This window comes from Danio rerio, chromosome 16, assembly GCF_049306965.1.
Source record: "Danio rerio strain Tuebingen ecotype United States chromosome 16, GRCz12tu, whole genome shotgun sequence".
Lineage (NCBI taxonomy): Eukaryota > Metazoa > Chordata > Actinopteri > Cypriniformes > Danionidae > Danio > Danio rerio.
Genome location: NC_133191.1, coordinates 44,433,565 through 44,458,449, shown reverse-complemented (window position 1 = coordinate 44,458,449; position 24,885 = coordinate 44,433,565). Strand labels below are relative to the sequence as shown.

At 31.8% G+C, this 24,885-nt stretch overlaps 3 protein-coding genes across 10 annotated transcripts in view; 1 reads left to right on the top strand and 2 right to left on the bottom strand.

The window, feature by feature from the left end:
* The window catches only part of trmt11 (tRNA methyltransferase 11 homolog), a 40,365-nt gene extending 35,271 nt beyond the window's left edge, over positions 1 to 5,094 (bottom strand). For 4 of the 5 annotated variants that reach the window (XR_012391367.1, XR_012391369.1, XR_012391368.1 and 1 more), the window contains exons 1-6: positions 4,745 to 4,832; positions 4,492 to 4,557; positions 4,330 to 4,403; positions 2,122 to 2,203; positions 1,951 to 2,043; positions 1,460 to 1,594 (exon numbers count right to left, since the gene is read on the bottom strand). Coding sequence is in view for 1 of the 5 variants with exons in the window: in NM_200216.3 (NP_956510.3) it covers positions 1,460 to 1,594; positions 1,951 to 2,043; positions 2,122 to 2,203; positions 4,330 to 4,403; positions 4,492 to 4,557; positions 4,745 to 4,822 (528 nt within the window). In the remaining 4 variants the exon portion in view is untranslated. Of the gene's footprint in view, positions 1 to 1,459; positions 1,595 to 1,950; positions 2,044 to 2,121; positions 2,204 to 4,329; positions 4,404 to 4,491; positions 4,558 to 4,744 lie in introns of all 5 variants that reach the window. The other variant, NM_200216.3, reaches the window with a different exon arrangement.
* Positions 5,095 to 5,216: 122 nt separating this feature from the next.
* On the top strand, positions 5,217 to 7,876 carry si:dkey-29b11.3. Its single transcript, NM_001386392.1, has 2 exons — positions 5,217 to 5,318; positions 7,096 to 7,876. The coding sequence occupies exon 2, from the start codon at positions 7,142 to 7,144 to the stop codon at positions 7,661 to 7,663; it is 522 nt and encodes a 173-aa protein (NP_001373321.1). The 5' UTR covers positions 5,217 to 5,318; positions 7,096 to 7,141; the 3' UTR covers positions 7,664 to 7,876.
* Positions 6,997 to 23,744, bottom strand: hint3 (histidine triad nucleotide binding protein 3). Of its 4 annotated transcripts, XM_073925357.1 has the most exons (6): positions 23,575 to 23,714; positions 21,959 to 22,076; positions 21,700 to 21,769; positions 21,480 to 21,606; positions 9,374 to 9,444; positions 6,997 to 7,248 (listed from the first exon to the last, which is right to left on the bottom strand). In XM_073925357.1, exons 1-5 carry the CDS (start codon positions 23,701 to 23,703, stop codon positions 9,376 to 9,378), a joined length of 513 nt encoding a protein of 170 aa, XP_073781458.1. In that variant the 5' UTR covers positions 23,704 to 23,714; the 3' UTR covers positions 6,997 to 7,248; positions 9,374 to 9,375. The 4 variants fall into 4 exon arrangements, with proteins under 4 accessions (XP_073781458.1, XP_068070127.1, XP_073781459.1 ...); XM_068214026.2 differs by lacking the exon at positions 6,997 to 7,248 and having other exon boundaries at positions 9,238 to 9,444; XM_073925358.1 differs by lacking the exons at positions 6,997 to 7,248; positions 9,374 to 9,444 and adding an exon at positions 15,019 to 17,185 and having other exon boundaries at positions 21,505 to 21,606.
* Between the last annotated feature and the right edge of the window lie 1,141 nt (positions 23,745 to 24,885).

Here is a 24,885-nt window from a genome sequence, read left to right as displayed (position 1 = left end):
TCAGCTTGGCGCAAGAGTCGTTTTGAGGCGTTGCGCTACGCTGTTTAAATAGCAAATGCATTAGCGCTCATTTTTGCGCACATAAGCGTTCTGGTCTAAAAAGGAAGGCGTTCTGAGGCGGACCGCTGGCGCCAAAACTAACCCGGTCTAAACTCCGGCGCAGAGTTGCGCTTCGCTTACGCACTGCTTAATACGCACAAGAGAGCAATAGGCAAATATCTTTACATATGAAAAATGTAAATATTAAGGATATATATAGGATATAATAAGAATGGATATAGAATATAAATATAAAGGATTAAAATATTACAAAACATATTATTTTCTAGCCTACATAAATATGAAAAACCACTGCTTTTATGTCTTCTTCATCTCGGGAGGCTTTTTCAGTTCATTTATAACAATTTGCTTTTGTATAATGTTATTATTATTAGCAGTATTATTTATTATATCCATATTTATATTTGTTTTATTAAAAACAAGCTTAGATTTGCCCACCTGTCAGGTTTTAGACCATATGGGGCACAGAATGTGTTTTAGGATATAACTCAGGTTTTTGAGCACATTTTGCTATTATTATTCATTTATACATTTGCTGGAAATTAAAACTGAATTTAGAAATAGTTTTGAAACGAATATTTGCGCTTAACAAACAAAAGTATTTATTTATAGACTAATTGATGTCTGTGCGTAAAGGTTTCCCTATCCAAGAGCGAAAGTGAAAGTGATCCATTATCTCTCATTCTCACGCAGTAGATGCTCTGTTTAACAGTTTTCTGTTAAAAAACTGTTAACTGTTTGCTTGTGAAATGCTCATTTTTTCCACTTAGACTTACTTTGCGTCCTGTTGTAAATAGTGAATGCGCTCTTGGTGCGACGCAGCTGACTCTTAAAGGGAATGGGAGATGAGACTGTAATTGGTTTATTATCAAAACACACCTATAGCTCATTAAGAAAATAAACTCAACCCTTTTAGACCATGCACCGAAGCGCAAGGCAGATTTCCCGTCCTTAAATTAGCAAAAACGCGTCCTGACACGCCCTGAAAGCATTTGCGCCCTGCGTTTTGCGCATGGACCGTCAAAATAGAGCCCAAGGTTTTAAAACTGTTCAATTTTTTTTATTATACTGTTCGCAGGGTATATGCAAGGGATTTTTTATTTTTTTACTGTTCCAAAATCTTATAAATGTTTTCCTAAAATAAAAAATAGTGCATTCAAAAGGGGAAAAAAAAACATTATTTTTTAACCCAGACATTTTAAAAGAACTAATTTTAGAGCAGTAATCACAATCCTGTGACATTTTTGTCCAAGGTTATTATAATAACAGAAACTTATACCGGCCCATGCCTAGTATTACAGGCAGACATAAAGCACTTTACAAATCTAATAGAAACAAATATGATTGCACAAACTGAATTTTTTTTTTTTATCATTTATATAAAGAAAGAGCTACACACCCATCTCCCAAAGTACACATAGACAGGCTCTTCCGGGATGTCATTAGGATCAGTTCCATAATCCTCTAGCAAGCAGAAAATATGTTCTGGGTCCTTGAGGTTAACTGTTCCTTCAAATGGTAAGAAGTCTAGAGCCTGGGATGGATGGATGGATGGATGGATGGATGGATGGATGGATGGATAGATGGATAGATGGATAGGTGGATAGATAGATAGATAGATAGATAGATAGATAGATAGATAGATAGATAGATAGATAGATAGATAGATAGATGATTAAAAAATACACTAACAATTTATTGCCTTGCAAAGTTTTATGTTAGTATGCGAGTCTAAGAGAGTGTCTAAAAGGAGCATCAAAATTAAGTTTGTAGTGAGTAAATGTTAACAATTAAACTGACTGTAAATGGATAATTATTGACTGCACATCACAAAAGCCACAAAATGTATACGATAAACGTAAAACATGAAAAATACAGCAAAATACTTACATCGATTTTTTTGATTCTGTCCTTAAATTCTAATGTTTTGTTAAAAGTGTAGACATTGATCTTATAGGTTGAGTTTTGCTGCAGATATGGAGCCTGTGAAGAGTTAATACAAGAGACAGTTCATTGATAGATACACTTTATTCTTTTATTAATAGAAGAACTTGAACAAACCATGTTTTCTGATGGATACTCCAATAACGACCTCCGAAGCTCCTCTGTCGTCTTTCCATGACCCCACAGTTCAAAAGCAGACCTTAAAACAAATATTAAACAACACATAAATAAAGCTCTTCATCAATTATAGTAGACCATTTTAGTGTAGTGATGTCATTGGCCCATGAACATTTCCTGCTTGTTGTCAAACTATTGCATAATTGCAACAAGAGGCAATTCAATCATAACTTAGCATTATAACAGCAATCATAACATTTTTGATTAATATGTAGATCGTTTTGGATTCTCAGAAGCGAAGGAAATTGAATATGTTTAACAGGAAATATGTTAGGACCATTGTTATTATTTACATCCCTCAAAATGGCCTAGAGTTAATGAGTTAAGAAACAATATAACAAGCAGACATTTTACTACAGCTGTTTACGGATAATGCATGCCAGTTTGTAGTGACTAAATTAATGTTACCTACTTATGCAATGCATTAGTAAACACTTCAAAAATAATTATATACTCAATATAATTGTTAAAATGTTATATTTTGTCAATTACATTTAATTATTTATAGTTAACTAACAATTGTAAATTCATGTTGACTTCTGCAGTTACAGTAGGAAATGTTAACAAATAAATTGTTATTGTAAATGGAAACATTTTACAATAAGGTCTATTTGTTTAAAAACTTAAAATGAGAAAGAAATCATGACAGTGGTTATCAATGTTAGTTAATAGCCACGGCTGTTAATTGCATTTCAGGTCAGCTCAGTTTAATAAACAAAATGCATGAACTAAAACATTCTTAGAAACAAATGTTTTATTTGTAAATCAAAATTAATGTTAACCAAGATAAATACTTGATGTCAACTAATACATTGAATTTTTTGGTAAAGTGTTATCTTTTGTCTAATGTTGGGGGAAGTTACTTTAGAAAGTAATGCATTACAATATCAAGTTACTCCCCAAAAAAGTAACTATTTGTGTTACTTAATTACTTTTTATGGTCAGTAATGTGTTACTGTGTGTTACTTTTGAGTTACTTTTTCTGACCTGGCTAAGGGCTTGATCTCTTTCAGAACTGTTTTTTTTTTCTTCTTTTTTTTTAATAGAGGAATTCTGCATTTAACAACACTCTGTATAACCTACACTTCCATTTACCTTTAAAAAAATCACATCAAAAATATATGTTTTAGGATGTTATCTGAGAACTTCCTTACCCCAGATCTACAGTATACATGCTGCATTTACAGATTATTGAAAGTTTAAAGCAGTATTTGCTACCTTTGTACTATTTGCCTTCAGTTAAATCACTATCTATTAAGGCAATCCCCCTTTTCCTTTTCTTCAATGTGTTCAGAATAATGAACGCATTCACTCAATGTCTGCGTGATTCATTGTGACTACTTTAATTTCAATTCAAAGCTAATTAATTAACTTGAAAATAAACTTGGGTTACATTTTTTAAAAAGCAACTCAAATATTAGCACTTGTTTTTAAAAATGAATGCATGACTCGTTACTTTGAAAAGTATTATTATTACATAACCGGCATTACTTGTAATGTGTAACCCCCAACACTGCTTTTGTCTATATTACAGGTTACTTGACGACAAACAATGAGATAAAATTGGTTTTATATTCACTCATATTTATATTGGTTTTATATTAGCTCATTGTAAATGTGCCCTTATTGTCTGTATCATGCTACTTTGAATATTCGGTTTGAAATCACATGCAAGTATGACTTCAAAAGAACATCAGCACTATTTGTTTGACTGTAAACAATAATGTAATTTAATAGTCAGCTGCTAATATGATTTTCCTATTCGGAATTTGCAAATAATCCTTTTCTGAAACTCTGTTACAAAGTAGAAAATCAAAATGTGCATATATAAAAGCAAATTTACCTTTACCAACAGTGCCGTTGGCTTTTAACTTTACCAACTTTTTATAAAACAAACAACATTCAAGAAATTAATTCACAAGTTCAACATCAGATTACTATTCTACATTAGCACTATTTAATTGACTGAAAAATGTACTTTGATAGTCATTGGCGGCTAATATGATTTCTCTGTTTGAAATTAGGAAAAAAACATATGATATTATAAATATATATGATATGTAAACGATGTAAAGAGAAAGTCCAAATGTGCGGATATAAAACCAACTTTATCTCAATTAAATTATGTAACAAAATATTACAACATACTTTCCACAAACCGTTCTGGACATGACACTCCGTATGTCGTCTTCTGACAAGCCATTTAGATGCCAGAAGGGAGACTTATAAAGAAAAGAAAAGTCAAAACTAATAAATTAAATAATTCATAACAATTACTTTACGCCAAGTGAAAAACTATTTCGACACTACCTTTTCTTTAAATGTTTCGGGTGTCTCAAACGGCCGGTCCCTTAGAGAGAGTAATGCTTTTATTTCCTGTAACAACAATTAAAAAATTCAGACAGTTAATTATTAATGTGTACTAATAAACCAACAATACTTCAGCTGAGCAAAATAACAACAATCAGCCGTACAGTCCAAAACTCCGTACTGACAGTTTAAATAATTAAATACGAATTTTTACATTAAAGTTTGAGTATAAATAAAGGTCTAAAGTTTTTACCGCTAATCTAAAATCGACGTTATCGTGTGCCAGATGAAGTAAATATTGCCTACACGCCCGACCACAGTGGAGCGCCATGTTGGTGTGCAACATTCAACATCATCCGACAAGTATATTGTGCGTGTAACAACAGTTCCTATTTGGCATCCCCGTACGCAAATCCTCTAAAAGGACAATCTCCTAAACAGATTAAATTTTGCGACTTGCATGTTTCTCATCAAGTCACCATGAGTAAAATGAGATAAATATGGTAGTAATAGTTGCTCATTAATAAATAATCATTACTTTATATAATAAATACAAAGCTTTTGTTGTCGATGAAAAATATTAGGTGTCGCTTGATATCTTTTAATCTCGATTATCCGCTCATTAACTTCTTAAGGGACTAAAATCTGCGCCTGTCATTGGCTCATCATCACGATTAGTGACACGAATCTCGTGCTCTCATTGGTTAGTTCATACGTCAATCACTCTCACCGGAGGTCAGAAAAGTATCCTCTGCACAACTTGTAATGTATCCACTTTCATCGCTGTTACAGCTTGACGAGCATCTTTATGAAGCCAAACAAGGGCGGTAAGGTTTTATTATAGCAAGGGCTTTAAAATGCTTTTTAGCGTATGTATCTCGATGTCAAATAAATCTTTGTAAAGCTGAATACATCATTAAGCGGTCGTAAAGAGTCCATAGTAATTTTACTATGCATTTCTGTATCAAATTCGACGCCGTATTGTTGAAAGCTCTTTACTGTAGGTATTTTATTTTGCAGTTTCGTAAGGGCTGAAAAAGTATTGATTTAAAAACAGGGTCGATTGAAGATTTGTTCTGATAATAAATTCTTATAAATATATAAAGTTATTAATATAAACATAGTTTCCTATAAACGTTGAAAAACTGTAATTCACATTTCAGCAAATACTCTTAAAAAGAGACTAAATTTAAAGAAATTGCAGTCGTAATATGTGCCGTTTCAGTATACTAATAAATGTTGTATAAATTCAATATAAATATGTGATTGTTTCTTTAATAGTGTATTTATTTGTAGGTGTAATGAACACAGCAATAACAGATTTAACAGAAAAAGGAGCTGTAAATGTATAAAATTATATATAATCATCTAACTGGGATTCATTTATAGCTTGTCCTTAATTTATTGTCCTCATTTGTAAGTTTTTGTCTTTGGATAAAAATGTACGTCTGCCAAATTAAATTTGGTTAAATGGCAATAAATATTCCCTGATATTTATCATATAGCACAACATTTCACAGGCCAAACTACTAAAACACTCTGAAACTATGAATGCAGTATCTACATACTAATTTTTCCATTAATTTCCCTCAAACTAATTTTTATTATATGCAGGCTTAATATTTATTTTCATTTATGATTAGCTATATATTTTTATTTTAATAATTATATGTTAGCTTTTATTTTGTTATGTGGTCATTTTTTATACTACAATTTAGGTTATTTTTATTACACATTTTGTTTATATATATATATATATATATATATATATATATATATATATATATATATATATATATATATATATATATATATATATATATATATTAAAACAAGCTTATCCTACTCACCAAAGCTGCATTTATTTAATCAAAAATACAGTAAAAAATTGTAAAATTGTGAAATGTTATTGCACTATAAAACAACTGTTTAAAAGTATTTAATAAATTATTTTTAAGATGAATTTTCAGCTTTATTACTGCACTCTTCAGTCACATGATCCTTCAGAAATCACTCTAATATGAATAATTATTATTATTATTATTAATGGTAATAGTAATAAAAGCAATATTGACTGGAGTTATATTTTAATTTGAAACTACATGCGATAAGAAAGCAGTTATTAAAAATTGTAATAAACATTTAACAACATTTTTTACATTTAATAAATGCTGCCTTGATGAACAGAATAGCTTTCTTTAAAAAAAAAGAAAACTTAAAAAAAAACTGACCCCAGACATTTGACTGGTAGTGTGTGTGTGTATTGCTCATTAATAACTAATCATACACACACATACATAATATTTTGGTGCTTCAGAAAAAAATGTAGTTATTTGCCATGCAACAATTTAATTTATTTGTTTAGTAAACTATTATTTAATGTAAACTTGTGTGGTTCCATTCCCAATTTAAATGTCAGTACCTCTCTCTCTCTCTCTCTCTACACGCACACACACACACACATCTTTATGACATAATTTAGCAAGACAGGCTAGTATTGATTACATTGGGTCACTCTTTCTTGTAGACTTTGTGAGGCTTTAAGTTATTTAAAACCTGCTCGACATGCAATCTTCTGACTCGCGGCCCGTGTTGTGCCAACAGTGAAGCATGCTGAAACCTAGATCCATCCTCTGAGGCAAAGGTTACCATGGAGGCGGATGAAGCACCTGCGCCGTGCCAGGAAAACATTGACGAGACCAGCACCGTATCCGTCAAAGGTCTGACACAGAACTGGCAGAAATGGTCCAACGAGCACTGCGAGAATCAGAAAAAAAACCCTTTCAGCAACGGCATGGTGACTCCTCCGCAGATTCAACGAGGACAGGAGGGCTATGGCAGGCCTTTAGAGGGCTCCAAAACTGAGCAGAGAGGTAAAGATGCCCATTTCCTCATGAACAGAGAGGTCACTGAGCTCTGCCAGGTCATTAGGGAGATTGGGCAGAGCGGAGACGATGGCAGGACGGCTGTGCGCTTCGGGACTCTCTTCGAGAGATATGTCAACATCTCTAATAAACTAGTGGGAGTTCTTCTGCGCGCACGCAAACAAGGCCTGGTGCACTTTGAGGGAGAGATGCTGTGGCAGGGCAGAGATGATGGAGTAATCATCACACTGATACAGGGATTTACAGCAGAGATGGACACCATGTGCCTGCCTCAAAGTCACTATTAAAAGGATCGTTCACACATGAAAGGAAAATGAAGGCATTATTTAATCACCCTACACTGTAAACAATATCTGTCAATGAACAGTTTCCCTACTTCCGTAAGTGTTTTCTGTTCATTAATGGATTTGAAGTGCATTATGGAAGCTTGATCTCTGCTCTGTCAACTTTTGATGTTGAAAATTCAACTCTACAGTTTAACAAAGTCACTTTTATTGACATTTTTGAAGTTTGAAATAATATATAATAAATAACATATAGAGAAATAAGTCTTTACACTCTTAGAAATAAAGGTACAGGAGCTGTCACTGGGGCAGTAGCTTTTTAACCAGTTAAACTCTGGGGACCCGATACTGAGTCCGTGACATCATTGACTTTCACTGTAAGATTTAAAGGGCTAGCATTGCACCAGACCCTCTTAAGTGGTTTCGTTTGAAAGTGTAGAATCTATATTTTATGCACATATGCATTGCTTTGTTTTTTTATTCTACTGTAAAAAAGTTATTTACACCTAAATATACACATTATTTTTTTTTACCCGAGCTGGGTATTGAACATTGGTTCATTGTCATATTTTTCATATGACGCATGTACAAGTTATAGCTCAAATGACAGCTCTTGCCGGTGCTCATACGGTTCTAGCATTCTTTTTACTGAAATATATTCACATATCAAACAGTTGTCGAATAAATCGCTGTGTTTCCATGGCGCAGAAGTGAAAAAAATACATTTTATGATCACAAAGCAGCCCCAGATAGCACAGACAGCTGTCATCTCTTACCTTATGCTGTGCGCTTCAGGGCCATTCTCCTCTGTTTTTGAGGTGATGTGCATAAGTAATACTTTTATATGTCTGACGTGGTTTAAACAAAGTGAATTATGTTTGATCAAACAAAAGAATAGTGAAATATGAAAACAAGGATCGATCCCTTTGGCTTGTATAGCACCTCTCATCAGTTGGAATACAATAACTTTTGCATAGTTTATGGTGGAGACAGTTTTCTTTTTTCCTTTGATTACAGACATGTGCAGGAACCAGCAAAATTAATTACAGCACGCTAGACCACACAGAACCTAATAGATACACTTTCAAATGTGAGTTTATAAAAAAAATACAAACAGCGCCTCTTTTCTTAGGTGTTTATTATAGCACAGACCACATATACAGATATTTGAAACACTTTCAATAGTGAAAATTTAATGGGTTTTCTTTAAAATGATACCCAATATTTGCATTTACACCTCTGCATGTGGATTTGGGAAGCTTTTAAATTTGAGTAGGCAAAATCCAGGCCGAAATCCCAAAATAACAGCAAAGTTTATCTGGTTAAAAGATACATATTTGTACCCAAAGAGTCCACAGTGGTACCTCAAAGGTGCATTTTAGTGCCCAAATGTACCTCAAAAGTACCTTTAAGGTACCATTATGGACCCTTCAGGTACAAATATGTATCTTTTGTAAAGGTACTGCCCCAGTGACAGTTCCTGTACCTTTATTTCTGAGAGTGTAGAATAACTTAAAATGTACTGTCAGTTTATTACAAGGTTTTTGTACCATTGTAGGAAAAAATCAGGAGGACTTAGAAGAACTCAATGAAGATGTTTATTCCGCATAGCAGTCTCAAACTACACAACAGTACCCTGGTTTCATCAGAGTCAGAATGAACCCAGAACACTCAAACCTTTTATACTGTTTTAGATGTTGGCTATAGACTTGCCTTTAGATCCGGGGTCTTAAACTGCCAGCCTGCGAGCCATTTGCAACCCCCCTCCTCCCTCCAGCCTGCAACTGACATCAAAAATATAACGAAATTTAGCCCAACAAAACATATTTTTTCAATCATCATCATTGTTGTGCTGTCGCATATATCCACTTGTGGTTTTGAACCTGGACATTTAAAGTACTGTACTATAGGTTTGGGTTACTTTTAGTTTCTCTCAGTGTGCAGTCAAGTGTAACACACATGCAGATTATTTCTGTGGCTGGTTTAAATGTTAAAATATATGCCTGTAAGTGCTCTATCTTTACTAAAGCTCTATTTTTGTAAATATTCAAGGGTCATTTAATTTGATGAGTTTTATTCCGTGTGTATTTTGTTGTACATGTTATGCTTGTGTTGTAAACATGATCATTTTGCTAATGATCGATTCAAATATTCTCATTAATATATTTCCCTAATATGTATTAAGATTTGTATAAAATCTGTGCATTAGCAAAATTTTACTGCTGGCTAAATGGAACATGTTAAAGTAAATGAGAATATATGCACATTTTCCCCCTCTTTGTTGTAGTTTTACAAAAAAAGAAAGATAACAAAGGACTCAACAAGTTACCCAAACTCTTTTCTGCTGTCTTACGCTATCTGTTAAACAGCAATTGATTGGGACATATTATAATTATTATTATACCTATTATTAATTTGTAGTATTTTAATAGAAATTTAAACTAACCCTTCAATATGTACAACAAGAAAAAAAGAAGGAGCTGAGCTGATTGACTTGATTTGTCAGTTGGAAATTGTCGGTCACTAATATGGCCCCACACCAATTTGAGTTTGAGACCCCTGCTTTACATGTTATTGAAGTTGCTCCTTGGCTGTTGACACAGCTGTTCTCTGTGTTAATGCAGTTTTAACACCCCTTGTCTGAGATGGTTTCCTCGTGCCAAATACCCATCCCCATTCTACAATTGTTACCATTTGCTAAAGATGTTGTCATCTCAAACAATACAGAGACAACAAACTGTTGACTTCTCTTTACTATCATAATTCAGCCCTTTTAGGAAATGAGCATCAGTACACTATTAAGAGTGGAAGCTGAGTCGAGGCTGACTTCATATCTTACACTGTAATATACAGTACAACACTACCCCAGACAGTATACTGTATAACTTTAAACTCATAAAATGTTAATAAAACTCAAACTTCAAACTTTTTAAGGTTAAAAGTTGTTGCAAGAGAGATCAAAGTCCCAGAATGCAATTCAAAAGCATAAATGCAAACAGGATGAATCACAAAATATGGAAAACTGCTAATTTACGGATGTTTTTTAACAATGTAGCATTGTTTTAATATGCTATTTTTGCCCCATATTAGGACAAGATTTACAAAAATAAATGCTGTTTAGATTTGTTTATATATATATATATATATATATATATATATATATATATATATATATATATATATATATATATATATATATATATATATATATATATATATATATATATATATATATATTGGCTTTAAAAAAAAGGGTAAACGTATTACACAATGGTCCTGTGCAATATGTCCTGTTTATTAAGTTTTCAGGAGGTTTTTATGATGAGGCTTGGTGAGCAACAAACCTAAATTTAGAGAAATATTTTAACCAAAAGTTTAAATAACCTCGTAATTTACTCACACTCACGCCGTCCTCGGTGTATTTGACTTTTGACAAACACAATCTGGGTAGTTTTAAATTTTATCCCCTCTTTTGTGCTGTATAATGGTGTTGGTTGTGGCCCTTTTTTTGAAGCTTCCAAAAACTAACCCATAATGTGCAAGAAGGTTAACATGTTATAAAGCAGATCAATGTGTTTTTGTAACAAAAATATTTCTCTTTTATGTATGGTGAAATCAAATAACTGACAATGCGCATTGACAACCTCTTGGCTGACATACTGTGTGGTGCATTAGTGATGTACTCCAGTTTAATCAAATACCGCTGTGCAAAAAAAAAAAAAAAACTCTTCTCTTACAGTAAAATGTTACTCATTTTTTTCTAATTTTTCAGGAATTTAGTTATCCTTGTTTGTCTACTAGAGCTTCTTTATGAATGTGTCACGTCAAGAGATCAGCCAAAAAGTTGAGAATGCGCATTGAGCATTTAGTGAGAATCAGTGATTTAAGTTTACAGTTTAAAAAATCACAGTGCTGGGCAAAGATTAATCGTGATTAATCACATCCAAAATAAAAGTTTGTTTTAGCAAAATATATGTGTGTGTATGATATAAATGTATTACATATAGGTGGTAGAAACAAAACGGCTGCATAGAATTGACATAATTTGTATCATATATATTTTATATCTAAATAGAAATAATAATTTTCTCAAATATATGCATGCATTTGTGTATTTATATATAATAAATAAACACAGTACACACATATATATTATGTCAAAACAAACTTTTATTTTGGATTAATCCCGATTCATTTTTGCCCAGCACTAAGAAAAAATCATGAAAATAGTATATATATATAATTTATTTAATTTATTTATTTTTTTAGAAAAACAATCTATCCACTTCATAGGACATGCGTTAACCCCCTGGCATTGTGTGGGTTATTTTTATGATGGATTCATGTTTTTTTCTCCAAAACATCAAAAAGTGGGCCACTAACACTATAATACAGCATGGAACTGAGGATAAATTTTAAAACTACTCCGATTGTTTTTGTCTGACAGAAGAAAGTCATGCACACCAACTATAGCTTAAGGGAGAGTACATAATGGAGTGATTTTCATTTTTAACTGAACTATTTGTCAAAATGTTTGACCTTAACTGTTGATATCTGTGCATAACTGTGTGTTCATAAGACTATTAATGCAGCAGTTCACTTTAAAATACCTAGACACAGGGCACATGTATGAAAAAAATCCAGATTAATAAAGGCACAGCACAAAATACAATCCATACTTTATTCTCCTCAGTTCCAATTTAGATGTGTTTATTAACAAATTGCATAGATACTGGATGGGATTTTCTCTTGTTTATATTTCATGTAACTTTTGTACATTTGACAAATCGCAATGAAGTGCCACAATAGCAAGTGATTTTCACACTTAATATAGTTTATGACACTGCCAAAGAGGCGAACAGCTTCAGCGCAGGTTTGTCAACTCTGTGTCAAACTGTGACCAGAAATATATGAATATAGGCTTCTCTATGAAACGGTAAATAATTCACTTTCATTTTATTTAGGCTAGATTATTATTATTTTATCAAACAAACCAACACAATCACACAGTAACTAGTGTTTTGATGCTGAATAAAGCGGACTTAAGCACTTCACCCCAAAGGTTATTTGTTATTTTTTATTCCTTTAAATAATGTAGCCTAGTTGTTTTTAATGAATAATGAAGGACTTACAATGAATGCTTTGTTTCATTGTTTATCTTTATTTACAAGTAGCAGAGTACTGGGGCCATACCTAAAAAGCACTTTTTTTTTTTTAAAGCGGCGGCGGTAGATTGTGCGGCGGTAATGGTCACTCTGAAATCTCACCTACTGTACGACACATGCTGTTTTTGTGTCATAATTATCTAGCCATAACATTGTAACAGCACATTGTTTCACATTGCACACATTTGGCACCACAGAGTGGGGTTAACAAAGCAAAATTGGTGCTAACTGTCCTCCAGGGTTTTATAACTCCACTTTTAAATTAAACAACATGAAAACTTCCTTGACCCAAGGTTAAAAGCGTTGTTTAAAACCCAGGAATAAATGCAGTGCGAAAACGTCTATACAGAAGGTCATAAACGTGCAGCTGTGCACAGAAACCAATGGTGAAGATCAGGATTTTTTGTTGGATAATGGATTACATTTCAGTTTGTTGTTTTTGTATTTAGCAATACAACATCACAAGTGCTAGTAAATGATAACTGAATTTTCCCTTTTGAGTGAATTATCCCTTTAAGGCCCATTCATACCAAGAATAATAGCTATATTAGCCTCTGATGGATGATAACAGTTTTTCTTGTAATCATGTGCTGCTGTTTTTTTGTCATTTGCTGCATTAAATGCTCATATATTAAATCGGCTTTAAGCATTTTATTTAAAACTTTATAAAAGTGTGTTTCCAGCAATGGAAATACTTTAATATTTATTAGAATTTATTATTGTAAATAATAATATTTAGAAATCTATATTTAAAAACGAATTTAAACGATATCATGACTTTTACTATCCTTGGAAGGAATGGGCCCCTATTTTTAAAGATTGCTTTATAGAAATTCATTTTATTTAAATGTGGGTTAGGAGTGTTTTTTTTTTTTTTTTTTGCCAAAGAAACTGTTTCTAGTGAGATTTAAACTATTTAATTTTAAATGGTATATTCTCATTTAGAAAGTGTGATGTTTCTATTTAAAAAGGTAAAACAGTCAAATATGACTTGTCTTTTATTGGTCAATCACATAGTTAAAAACAAACCAATAAATATGAATATTTTCACAGATGTATACTGCTTCAAATGACTTCTTTCTGAATAAATTTTCTCATTGAACTGTGATACAATTCACTCTCAACGTGCATACACCTATTAGAGACTAAAAAAAAAATAAAAAAAAAAGAGTCATATAGGCTCAATACTCATGTAGGCTGTGGCATTGACACAATGCTTAATTGGTATTAATGGGTATGCCAAAGTATGCCAGGAAAATATTCCCCACACCATTACACCACCACCAGCAGCATGAACTGTTGATACAAGGCAGGATGGATCCATGCTTTCATGGTGTTGACGCTAAATTCTGACCCTACTATCCAAATGTTGCAGCAGAAATCGAGACTCATCAGACCAGGCAATTTTTTCCCAATCTTCTATTGTCCATATTTGGTGACCCTGTACAAATTTTAGCCTTAGTTTCTTGTTCTTAGCTGACAGGAGTGGTCTGTCATCATTTACTCACCCTTTATTTGTGTCACACCTGTTTGAGTTCGTTTTTTTTCTGCTGGACACAAAAGATGATGTTTGGAAGAATACTGAAAACCTGTAACTATTGACTTTTATGGTAACACATCGGTCAGCTGCCTTTCAGCTGGAGTGTGGTCTTTTGTTGCTGTAGCCCATCTGCTTCAAGGTTCGATAAGTTGTGCGTTCAGAGATGCTCTTCTGCATACCTCTGTGGTTATTTGAGTTACTGTTGCCTTTCTATCAGCTCAAACAAGTCTGGTCATTCTCTTCTGACATCAACAAGGCATTTGCACCCACAGAACTGCAACTTACTGGATATTTTCTCTTTTTTGGATATTCTGTAAACCCTCAGACCAGGCCATCTGGAAAAAACAACCATGCCACATTAAAAGTCACTTAAATCACCTTTCTTCCCCATTCTGATGCTCGGTTTGAACTGCAGCAGATCGTGTTGACCATCATGTCTACATGCCTAAATGCTTTGAGTTGCTGCCATGTGATTAGCTGATTAGAAATTTGCGTTAAGGAGCAGTTGGACAGGTGTACCTAATAAAGTGGCCGGTTAGTGTATTTCTTCATAATCATTCTGGTACACAGTGTCAAGGCTTTTTTTTAAGGTATAGTAATGAACAAGTGTTAGATTTGATGCACATAAACCATTAAAAAAAGAGAGAATGGCACATCTTCAGGTTGTTATTTATTTTGTTTACATGTTATGCATGTCATACAGTGCAATTAAAACATTACATTTTCAAAAATTTAATACATACGAGGCATACAGGCTCTAAAGGGGTAGTTCAAACACATAAAAATGTACAGTACACACAGTTTATTCACCCTCAACATCTATGATTTTTTTTCTCGTTTGAACACAAAAGAACATATTTGAAGAATTTGTAAAGTTATAACCGTTTCCATCCAAAGATGCAAATTAAATGTATGCTCAAAATTGGAATATCGCACAAAAGACGTGTGAATAAAGCACCGTTTCCATCCAATGAGTCAAAGAGAACAAAAAAATTGTCACTTCCTGATTAACTGGCGCCAAATATCAACAGTAAAATGAGATTTGTTTTATGCAATGAACACGTGGTGACGTTTGACGTGGAGCACAGATGCTCTTGATTCTGGAGGTAATTAATAATATAATATCACTAATACTGAAATGGTTCAGGCGTTTTAGAATGACCAAAACAACATTTCAGATGTATTACAATATGCTTAGCCTGCTGGTTTATCCATTCACGCACATTTTTATCATCACATGATCTTAGTGAATGAAAAGTTTCTCCTACTCTGTTATGCACATGTTTTTATGCGCATTTTCAAAATATACGCTCATCTTGGCATTTCCATCAACCCTTTTTAATGCACATACCCAAAATGTGCAGAAAAATAGGTGGATGGAAACATAGCTATTGACTGTAGGAAAAACATTAATAATAATAATAATAATAATAATAATGCATTTTATTTAAAGGCGCCTTTCATGACACTCAAGGTCACCGTACAGGACAGCTAAAACAAATAATTCAAATAAAAACACAATAAAAACAATAAAATACAATACAAACTTTAAAAATGCAAGCGAGTCAAAGAGAATAGGCTGTTTTAAACAGATGCGTTTTGAGTTTGGACTTAAATTGTGAAAGAGAGTCTAAATTACGGAGATCAGTAGGGAGTGAATTCCAAAGCTGAGGAGCAGAGTGGCTAAAAGATCTGCTCCCCATGGTGACAAGGCGGACAGGGAACAGTGAGGTGAATGGAAGAAGAAGACCTGTTCGAGACGGTGTGGCGATATGAACAAGATTAGCCAGGTATGGAGGAGCAAGATTGTGGATGGCTTTAAAAGTGAGAAGAAGCATTTCATAATTAATTCTGAAAGAGATGGGAAGCCAGTGAAGCTGTTGTAGAATGGGTGTGATGTGACAGATAGAGGGGGTTTTTGTGATTATGCGGGCTGCAGCGTTTTGTACCAGTTGTAAAAAATGAAGAGTTTTTTTAGGGAGGCCAAACAGAAGGGAATTACAGTAATCTAAACGGGATGTGACTAAACTATGAACAAGAATGGCAGCTGACTGAGGTGTTACTATAGAAGTCAATAGTTACAGGTTTTCAGCATTCTTCCAAACATCTTCTTTTGTGTCCAGCAGAAAGAAAAAAACGAACACAAACAGGTGTGTGACAAGGGTGAGTAAATGATGACAATGAAAATCTTTGAGTGAACTATCCCTTTCAGCCAATACAGTACATTGTGATATAAACAGAGCTAATAACATTTCATTAGTCTTTATATAAAGGCAAACAGAGTGGATTGTATATTATAGAGTAACAAAAACACAGAATCAATGAACAATGAATTTGGCCTATTGATGTGAGGTGAAAGGCCAAAGCCAATTATTGAGATTAATTACCATTTTTACCTCATATTTAATTCATATTCATATTTAAAAGTCTTTCTCGCTGCAATGCATACTTAAATATCATCTTGGTAAAACTGGAAGAAGCCCAACTGTTCACCATAAAAGATTAATGATTCTGTCAAAATTATCAGTGTCATTACTATTCTGCATGCCTTTTTTGTTCACAAGCAATTCAAAAGTAGCTGCAAATTTGATTAGCCCGTCTGGCCGATGATATAACTAACAATGATTGCAGCATTAATGAGTATTATAACCCAGAGGCACTCAACTGTGACCTTCCGTCATCACAAACAGATTGGACGGTTGTTATTAGTAACATGGCTCTGGGCATCTCAATCTTTAGTGTTATTTGGAGTTTCAATACACTACATTAGTGTGGTAATATTTAGCCCATAGAGTTCAGTCTTTGGAGTAACTGGTCTGCCTGCAAAGGAAGACAGACAAGAGATTATACAAAAGTATACTTTGTATACTCTAGAGTTTATATACTGTACAAATTCTGGTATCAAAAACTATATGTGTAAGATTTTTGTAAACATGCAACACTAAACCAGGCCATTGTTTCACATTTGGAAAAAAAAAAAAAAGAGACGATGGAGCAAATTACTGCAGAGCCCAAAGTTACACAGACATTACCATGAATGCAAACATGTTTTTGCAGGCCTCATCAAGTCAAGCTTGAGACATTTTAAGACATTTTAGGACTATTATGAATGGAATTAGGGCTAGACCCTAATGAGTTTCTCTAAGGATCCAGTTAGGTCAATAGAAAAGGTTTTTACTTGCCTCATCAATAAAATGAATAAATTCTTAGCCACATATTTTAAATAATGTGTCAAAACAAGCAAACTCTAGTTGTGTAAATGCACTTTTTTCAACATAACGGTTCTTTTTTTTTTGCAATTTGATAAGTTTTAAAAGCTATAATAAACTAAATGTGTGCACAACAGTCTGTAAAGGTCATTGTCCTCAGCAAGTATCCATAAACACATGGAGAGCTATTAAACAAACGTTATTGTAAGGAAGGTAGTTAAACCCTATTGGTAAATAGAGCTAAAATTTGTACTTTTGTTAAAAATTCTATTGAGGTGATTGGATGGGTCTTGATCTGACTGATTATGACTTTTTAAGGCTTAAATTTTATTTTATTTTTTGTAGATTTCAGACATTTTAAGACCTTTTAAAACAAAGCAGAGCATACAAAGTATTTTAAAGTGTGCACAAATTCGCTGACTTTTTACTGACTAAAAAGCTGATTTACTATGACTTATGATAAGGGCCAGAAATAATCTGCAGACACAGCATTTTCTGCACAGAATTTCATTAAAAAAAACAATTTATGCAAAATGGTTTTGGGAGTATCGTAGCTAAAAACTTAATATATGAAATTAATAAAAAAAATATATACCTTTTTAACTTTTGTTTAATGTTTACAATGCAAATCCAATTAGATCCACTTATTTGGTAAACAAAGCAAGTCTCCCATATAATATATCTACTTAAGAAGAGAAAATATTACTTTACAAACTGTATTCTAAATAAATGTCCATATTAGTCAATAACATTACTAAAATGTATTTAAAAATGAATAAATATAAATTGGCACACATTTACACAGGTAAATAAAAAAGACTCGAAGTGCTAAAAATCTGCAGATTTCTGCATGCACAGATTCTGTGTGGGCCTAACTACAGGATGATTAAAGACGCCTCTCATGTGGAGAATGAAGTCACATGAATTGCTTAAATGTGTGTTTTTCACAGACTTAACAGAGTGTAAAAATATTAATGGTTTTGTGGGTCTCGTCTATCAAATCTGATCTTTATTTTGTATTCTCTATTGGATTCAAGTCAGGTGATTGGCTGGGCCATTCTACAGCTTGATTTTCTTTCTCTGAAAGCATTTGAGTGTTTCCTTTGCTGTGTTTTGGATCATTGTTTTGCTGAAATGTCTACTCTGGTTTCCTCTTCATCATCCTGATAATGTAGGTGTTGGACTGAAGCAGCTAATATTCATTTACAATGAGGAAGGGCAGAGGGTTACTGAAGATCTACTGAGAGATTTCAGCTGCTGTGCTGGGCTTTCACTGCTTTTCTACACCTCCCTTTCTTCATGTGTTCAATGCTTTTTCCCTGCATCCCTTCATTTTATTACGCATAACTTAATGTGTAAACTAATTATTTGTTTTATTTTCTTTGCATATATGAATTTCTTTGGTTGTTACCAACATGCAGTGATTTTTTAAGTCAACAGCATCTTTAGAAAAATGTTTTCTTAGAAAAACTATGAGGTGATCAATACATATTTCCCCCACTGTATATAAAATTTCCTGACTTTCAATGTCTGCAATAGACCTCCTAAAATTCCATGATACTCCATAAATTCCATTATCCGTGGGAACCCTGACAGTCGCTCAGCCATACAGCTAAACACAACTTTTTAGCCCTCCTGTCACAGAGAGATTTTTTCAACTCATTTTAAAATACAAGTTTTAATAACAAATTTATAATAACTCAATTCATTTGTGTTTTTCAAGATGACAATACATAACATTTCACTAGTTAATATAGTGTAATTGAAAAACTCAACTTGGTTAATTAGTTTGTTAACTAGGAAAGTCAGTGGTTTGTGCTGTAGCCAATCAAAATAAAATGAGGGATGCCAATAATATTAAATAGAATTCTTAAAAACATTTAAAACTGATTTTATTCAAGACAAACTAAAAGGAATTTGACTGTCTTTAGAAGAAAAAAATATTATAGGAAATACTGTGGAAATGTCATTGCTCTGTTAAAGATCACTTGGGAAATATTTGAAAAAGAATGAACATTTCACAGAAGGGCTAATAAATATGTCTTCAACTGTATTTGCACACTTCAAAACAATTAGAAATAAAAAAAATGATATCATTTTAAACAAAAAAGCTGTATATTGATGTAATAGCTAAGACTGTGAGATTTTTCCGCTCCAGGAGCATCAGTAATCTGCCTGCGCTCTCAAAAACAAAAAAGGTTTTCATTCCTCTTCCACAGTAGCTTGTCCATTCTAATCTAATACGATTTGCTTGTTCCAATTACAAGACAAAAGATCTCATTCAAAAGGCGTAATAATGGCCACTATTTTGCTACGCTCCAAAAAAACATTTTTTTTTGTTAATACATCACTAACCTGCTCAGAGGGAAAGTAATTATTAGGCAGACAGAATTTCTTTTAGCTATTTCTGTGCAGAATTTTGTAATAAAATAAATAAAATCTTGAAAAATAAAATCAGTGGATTTATGTGGAATGATTTTAAAAATGTAGGAGCTGAAACACTAAACATTTTTTTGAATGGTGTGGCAGTTGGACCAATGGAAAAGGTTATTTCCCTCATCAGAAAAAGGCTTTTTTAGTTATTTTTTAGCCACATATTTTAAATAATGTGTCGAAACAAGCAAACTCTAGTTGTATACATGCAGTTTTTTCAACTAAGTTTCTTTTTTTTTTTTTTTTATTGACAAGTTTAATAAACTAAATGCCAGTGTCCTCACCAGGAATAAATATATACACACATATATATTTACAACATAATTAAAAAAATTCAAATCAGTGGATTTGTAGAAGCAGAAAACCTAACACAAAATAAATAAATAAATAAATCAATAAAGAAATAAATAAAGAAATAAAGAAAAGAATAAATAAATAAATAAATAAATAAATAAATAAATAAATAAAATGTTTACAATTAAAATCCATTATTAGAAGCATTGTTTGGTAAACAAAACTACAGTAGCTCTCCCAAATAATACAACCACTAAAAACATTATTATATTACTTATTACAACAATCATATAAATGGAGAACCAGGAGTGCCATTTAAAAATAAAACAAAGATTAAAATATCAATTTATTAATTGAATCAATAAATGTGTATAAACAAATTACAATTTGAATGCACAATTAATGGACAAATAAACGTACATATTTAAATGTGTTTATTTAAATTGTGATTTTAAATGTCATTTAATAAAACAATACATTATTCATTTAAAAATAACTTTAAAAAGCATAAATAAATAAAACATTTTATAATATGTTTACTTAATTCATCTTTTAAAACACTGATTAATCAAACAATAAATAGAGTATTAATAAAAAATTTAAAACGCATTTAAATGCACAATATAAATAGCTTTTTAAAAAGGCATTTGACAAATGCTGTTCTCTCTCTATTTACCACTTGCATTTCTTTTCCTTTTGCTACATTAATTTTTCGAGTAAAAAAAAAATGAAGAAAAAAATGTCATTAGACAGCAACCAATCAACTTTATTAAAATTGTGATTTATTTATATACATTTTTTATCCATCAATTATTAAATTGATAATTTGATTCTTCATTTTATTTCTAACCGGCACTCCTGTTCGGAATTACAATTACAATATTTATATTACATACAAATTTTAATTTACAAATTAATTTATACATAAACTATGTAACCATTTGCATATTATTTAATAATATAACTGAAATAAATATATAAAGCTAAATAAATATATATTTACATACATTTACAAAAGTAAATAAACATATGAAACATGAAATATGTGGAAATCTGCATATTTCTGCGGGCACAGATTCCATGTGGGTCTAATTATTAGTTTTAGTGGATGTAATTCATTGTGCTTTTAAAGAATATAGTGGATTGTATTGTAGGATATTTTTCATTTAAATGCTTACCGTAACGAACCAATACGAGTTTAACCTGTAGATCAAACGTGACATGAAGCCCATCTGACTGACGGGTGCGAGAACATGAAGATGTAGATGTGTGACGGAGCAGAATGGAGGCCAATGGAAGCCAAACCTAGAAAATACAACAGATCCGTAAAACAAATTATTTACAAGCTACATAAATATGAACTTGATTGTAGTCTAAGTACCAGATGTGTTCCATTACCTAACATCACTTAAATCAGTCACATTGTTCTTCTCAAGTATCTCTTTCCCCGTTTCCAGCATCTTTTCCACTGAAAACCGCAAACATATAGGTGTTATTTATTTCTAAGATGTTATGCATATTTAAGCTGGCAATTGTGACAGTACATGTTAAAAGTCACTCATTACTTCAGATTGTTACTGTGGTAAGGCTCCAGAGTAGCTACTGTCAAAATGTCTAAACATTTACAGCAGTCTTTAATCACTCACAGTGTGTTTACCTAACGGTACGTGCTCTTTGCTGAGAGATTTGCAATTGCCAACATGTTTACTTGGCACAACCAGATAGTGATGAGGAGCTCCAGGGTGGATATCTTGGAAACAGGACACAGTCTCATCCTGGGGGAAGAAAAAAAAAATAGAACTTTAATATTAAAGTATTTAAGTATAGGACAATCATAAAAATAATAGAAGTTTTACTTCTATTAATAATTATCTGTTTCTATTAATGGTTGTACTTTTTAATATTTTGACAGCATTTTTGCAACATATGATGTTTTAAATGCGCTTAGAAATTTGACTTAATGTTTTTATTGTAAAACATAAGAAAAAAAGCCAATAAAATATATGTATTTTTTTTTTTTTTACTTTAGAGCCTTTACATTGTGCTTTAATTATACATTTTTATTTTTGTTATTAGTTATATAACATTTGATAGCCATATCGACTTCACTGGCTATTTCATGGCAAAACCAGATACATTTTACAACATTTTTAAAATTTCATTGTTCTAAAATAATAAAAAGTCATAACAATAAAAAATATATTAACAGCAATAAATAATACATGAGTTAAAATATATGAATAATTATAATAATATATAAGATCTAAAAATATAAAAATGGTAAATTTGGAATTCAATCAGATTTACATTTTAAAATATTTCATTTAAAGTCTTTTGATAAACGTTAAATATACAGTAGGTAATACTAGGTATAAAAAAATATAAAGTGAAATAATACCAACTGTAACATTAACAGGGCATAAAAAGTCATACTTTATTTGAATAGATTTTTCTTAGATTCATAGTGTGCTTCATTTATACATTTATAAATTAATTTCATATTGAATTATTATTTAATAACTTACAATTAATCTAATAAACATGAGTTATTGTTACTTTGGTTAAACTTAGAAATTAAAATACAAATAGGTGATGAATATAATATAATTAATTATAAAAAGAGATGGAAATACGTTTATGTTTTGTTTTGTTTTTGTTCAAAAGTATTTTTATTGAACATGTTAGATATGAAACATGCAGTACAAATAGCTTTTCTTTTTCTTTTTTTTACACAACAAACAAAACCCTAAATATGCACAAATATACATTTAGGTTCTATAAAAATATAAAAAATTATTAATATAAAATACAAATAACTAATAATATTAAATAAAAATATTTTACTCTTATAAAATAAGAAAGAAAAGGAAAGGGAAAAGAAAATAATAAAAAAAATAACACGCAAAGGTTCTACTCTTCTAAAATAACCGAGGGGTCCATCTTCTTAATGTGATCTAAAACAGGCTGCCTTACATTTATGTTTAATAGAACATAAACTGTTTAGCAGTTAACAAATTGGGTATACAAACACTAACAAATAGATACAATTAGATAACATAATCTATTCATATTTAATACTGCATTATTCTTAAAATACAATATCCTTAATTACTATTTCTAATTAAAAAAAATACGAGGACATAATGTAGAATATAAACAAATCGGTGTGTTGTGTCCCACCCCTCAAATACAAGGATCTTTAGCCTAATTCTCGTATCGTACCACATCGTCTCGCATCTTAGTTAATAAAAACGAAAGTGACAGCACACTTACGCTGTGTAGAAGCTCTGTTCCCATCTCACCCTTTAAGATTTTACAGAAAATACATTTTTTGTCATATTCTTCATCAGAATGACTTGCTATACAGCTCTCAGGTGTCGGTGTGTTTGCGGCGTCTGCCATCTTCAAAACGTGACGTCAGCGATAATTACATCATCACGAACAAGCGCTTCATGACTTTTCAACATACAAGTCCTTTGTGTCTGAAGATTCGAAGGCACAAATCTTTAAATATAAACTAAAAACCCTCTTTAAAATATACACATCTGCACATTTCAATGTATACATCTCCAAAAATATTAATTAAACAAAATAATAGTTTTCAAAATAAAACGACAGGATTTTAAGCAGTGATGAAATTAATTAATGATCGCAGTACTCTTAATTAATTTGTGAATATTTTATAGCCAAGAAACGAATTTAGTATAAGATAAAATATTTTATCTTTTTATGATAAGGCCTAGTTTATTATTATGACATGCAGCTAACCAAAAATATAATAATAATAATAATAATAATAATAATAATAATAATAATAATGAACCAAACATTTTATACTAAATATTGTTCCAAAGCAGTTTAGAGAATATTTTCTAAAACAAACAACGGGGTATAGGCACACAGACTATTAATTTCAGTCATCCCATACAAAATCGATCTGATTTCTTTAAAAATCAGCGATCTTCACTGCCTGGCTGAGATATGATATAAAGTGGGTATCATACCAAACAATAGGCACTGCAATAAATTGTATTATTCCGCATTATTTCTTTAAGATGTGGAAATTCATTTTTTAATGTAATTTCTGTGCTAGCCTGATGGCGCTTGTCTTTAAATGTTGTGTCTTTTGACGCTTAAACAACCAAAATGGATGCTTAAGTTTATTTAACTGATTATATTTGAACTAAATTACACCATCGATGCTGTAAAAAGGAATCTTATGAAACTGAAAATAGTCACATAAAGCTTTCACCGGAAATTCATCATTGGCTGAAAAACACTAGCTGTGCATATAGCCCATTGGGGAGGAGGATCTTTAACTAATGCCCAAATGTTTTCTTCAGACAGTAAGAAATAAAAATGATAAACAATAATAACAAAAGAAAGAGCAAGAGTGATTTTGAGTATTACATTGCCATTAAAAAAGGAAAAGTCAGAAAAAAAGGAAAATTAAAGTCAGATAAAGCTTTTTTCAATAAGAGATATTGCTTCATTTCTTTTATGAAAAAATACAGAGATGTTTGGAAGATGAAATTTTGAATATGTGAAAATAACACCAACATTTAATTAGTCACACTTTTTTCT

What these genes read in the sequence shown, in the direction of transcription:
- si:dkey-29b11.3 (NM_001386392.1), top strand. Translation starts at nt 7,142, where the DNA reads ATGGAGGCGGATGAAGCACCTGCGCCGTGCCAGGAAAACATTGACGAG.
- hint3 (XM_073925357.1), bottom strand. Translation starts at nt 23,703, where the DNA reads ATGGCAGACGCCGCAAACACACCGACACCTGAGAGCTGTATAGCAAGT. An exon ending in ACTGATTTAAGTGATGTTAG is followed by an intron (nt 21,607 to 21,699) that starts GTAATGGAACAC and finishes TGTATTTTCTAG; the next exon opens with GTTTGGCTTCCATTGGCCTC. An exon ending in ACTCGTATTGGTTCGTTACG is followed by an intron (nt 9,445 to 21,479) that starts GTAAGCATTTAA and finishes TTTTGATGTCAG; the next exon opens with TTGCAGGCTGGAGGGAGGAG.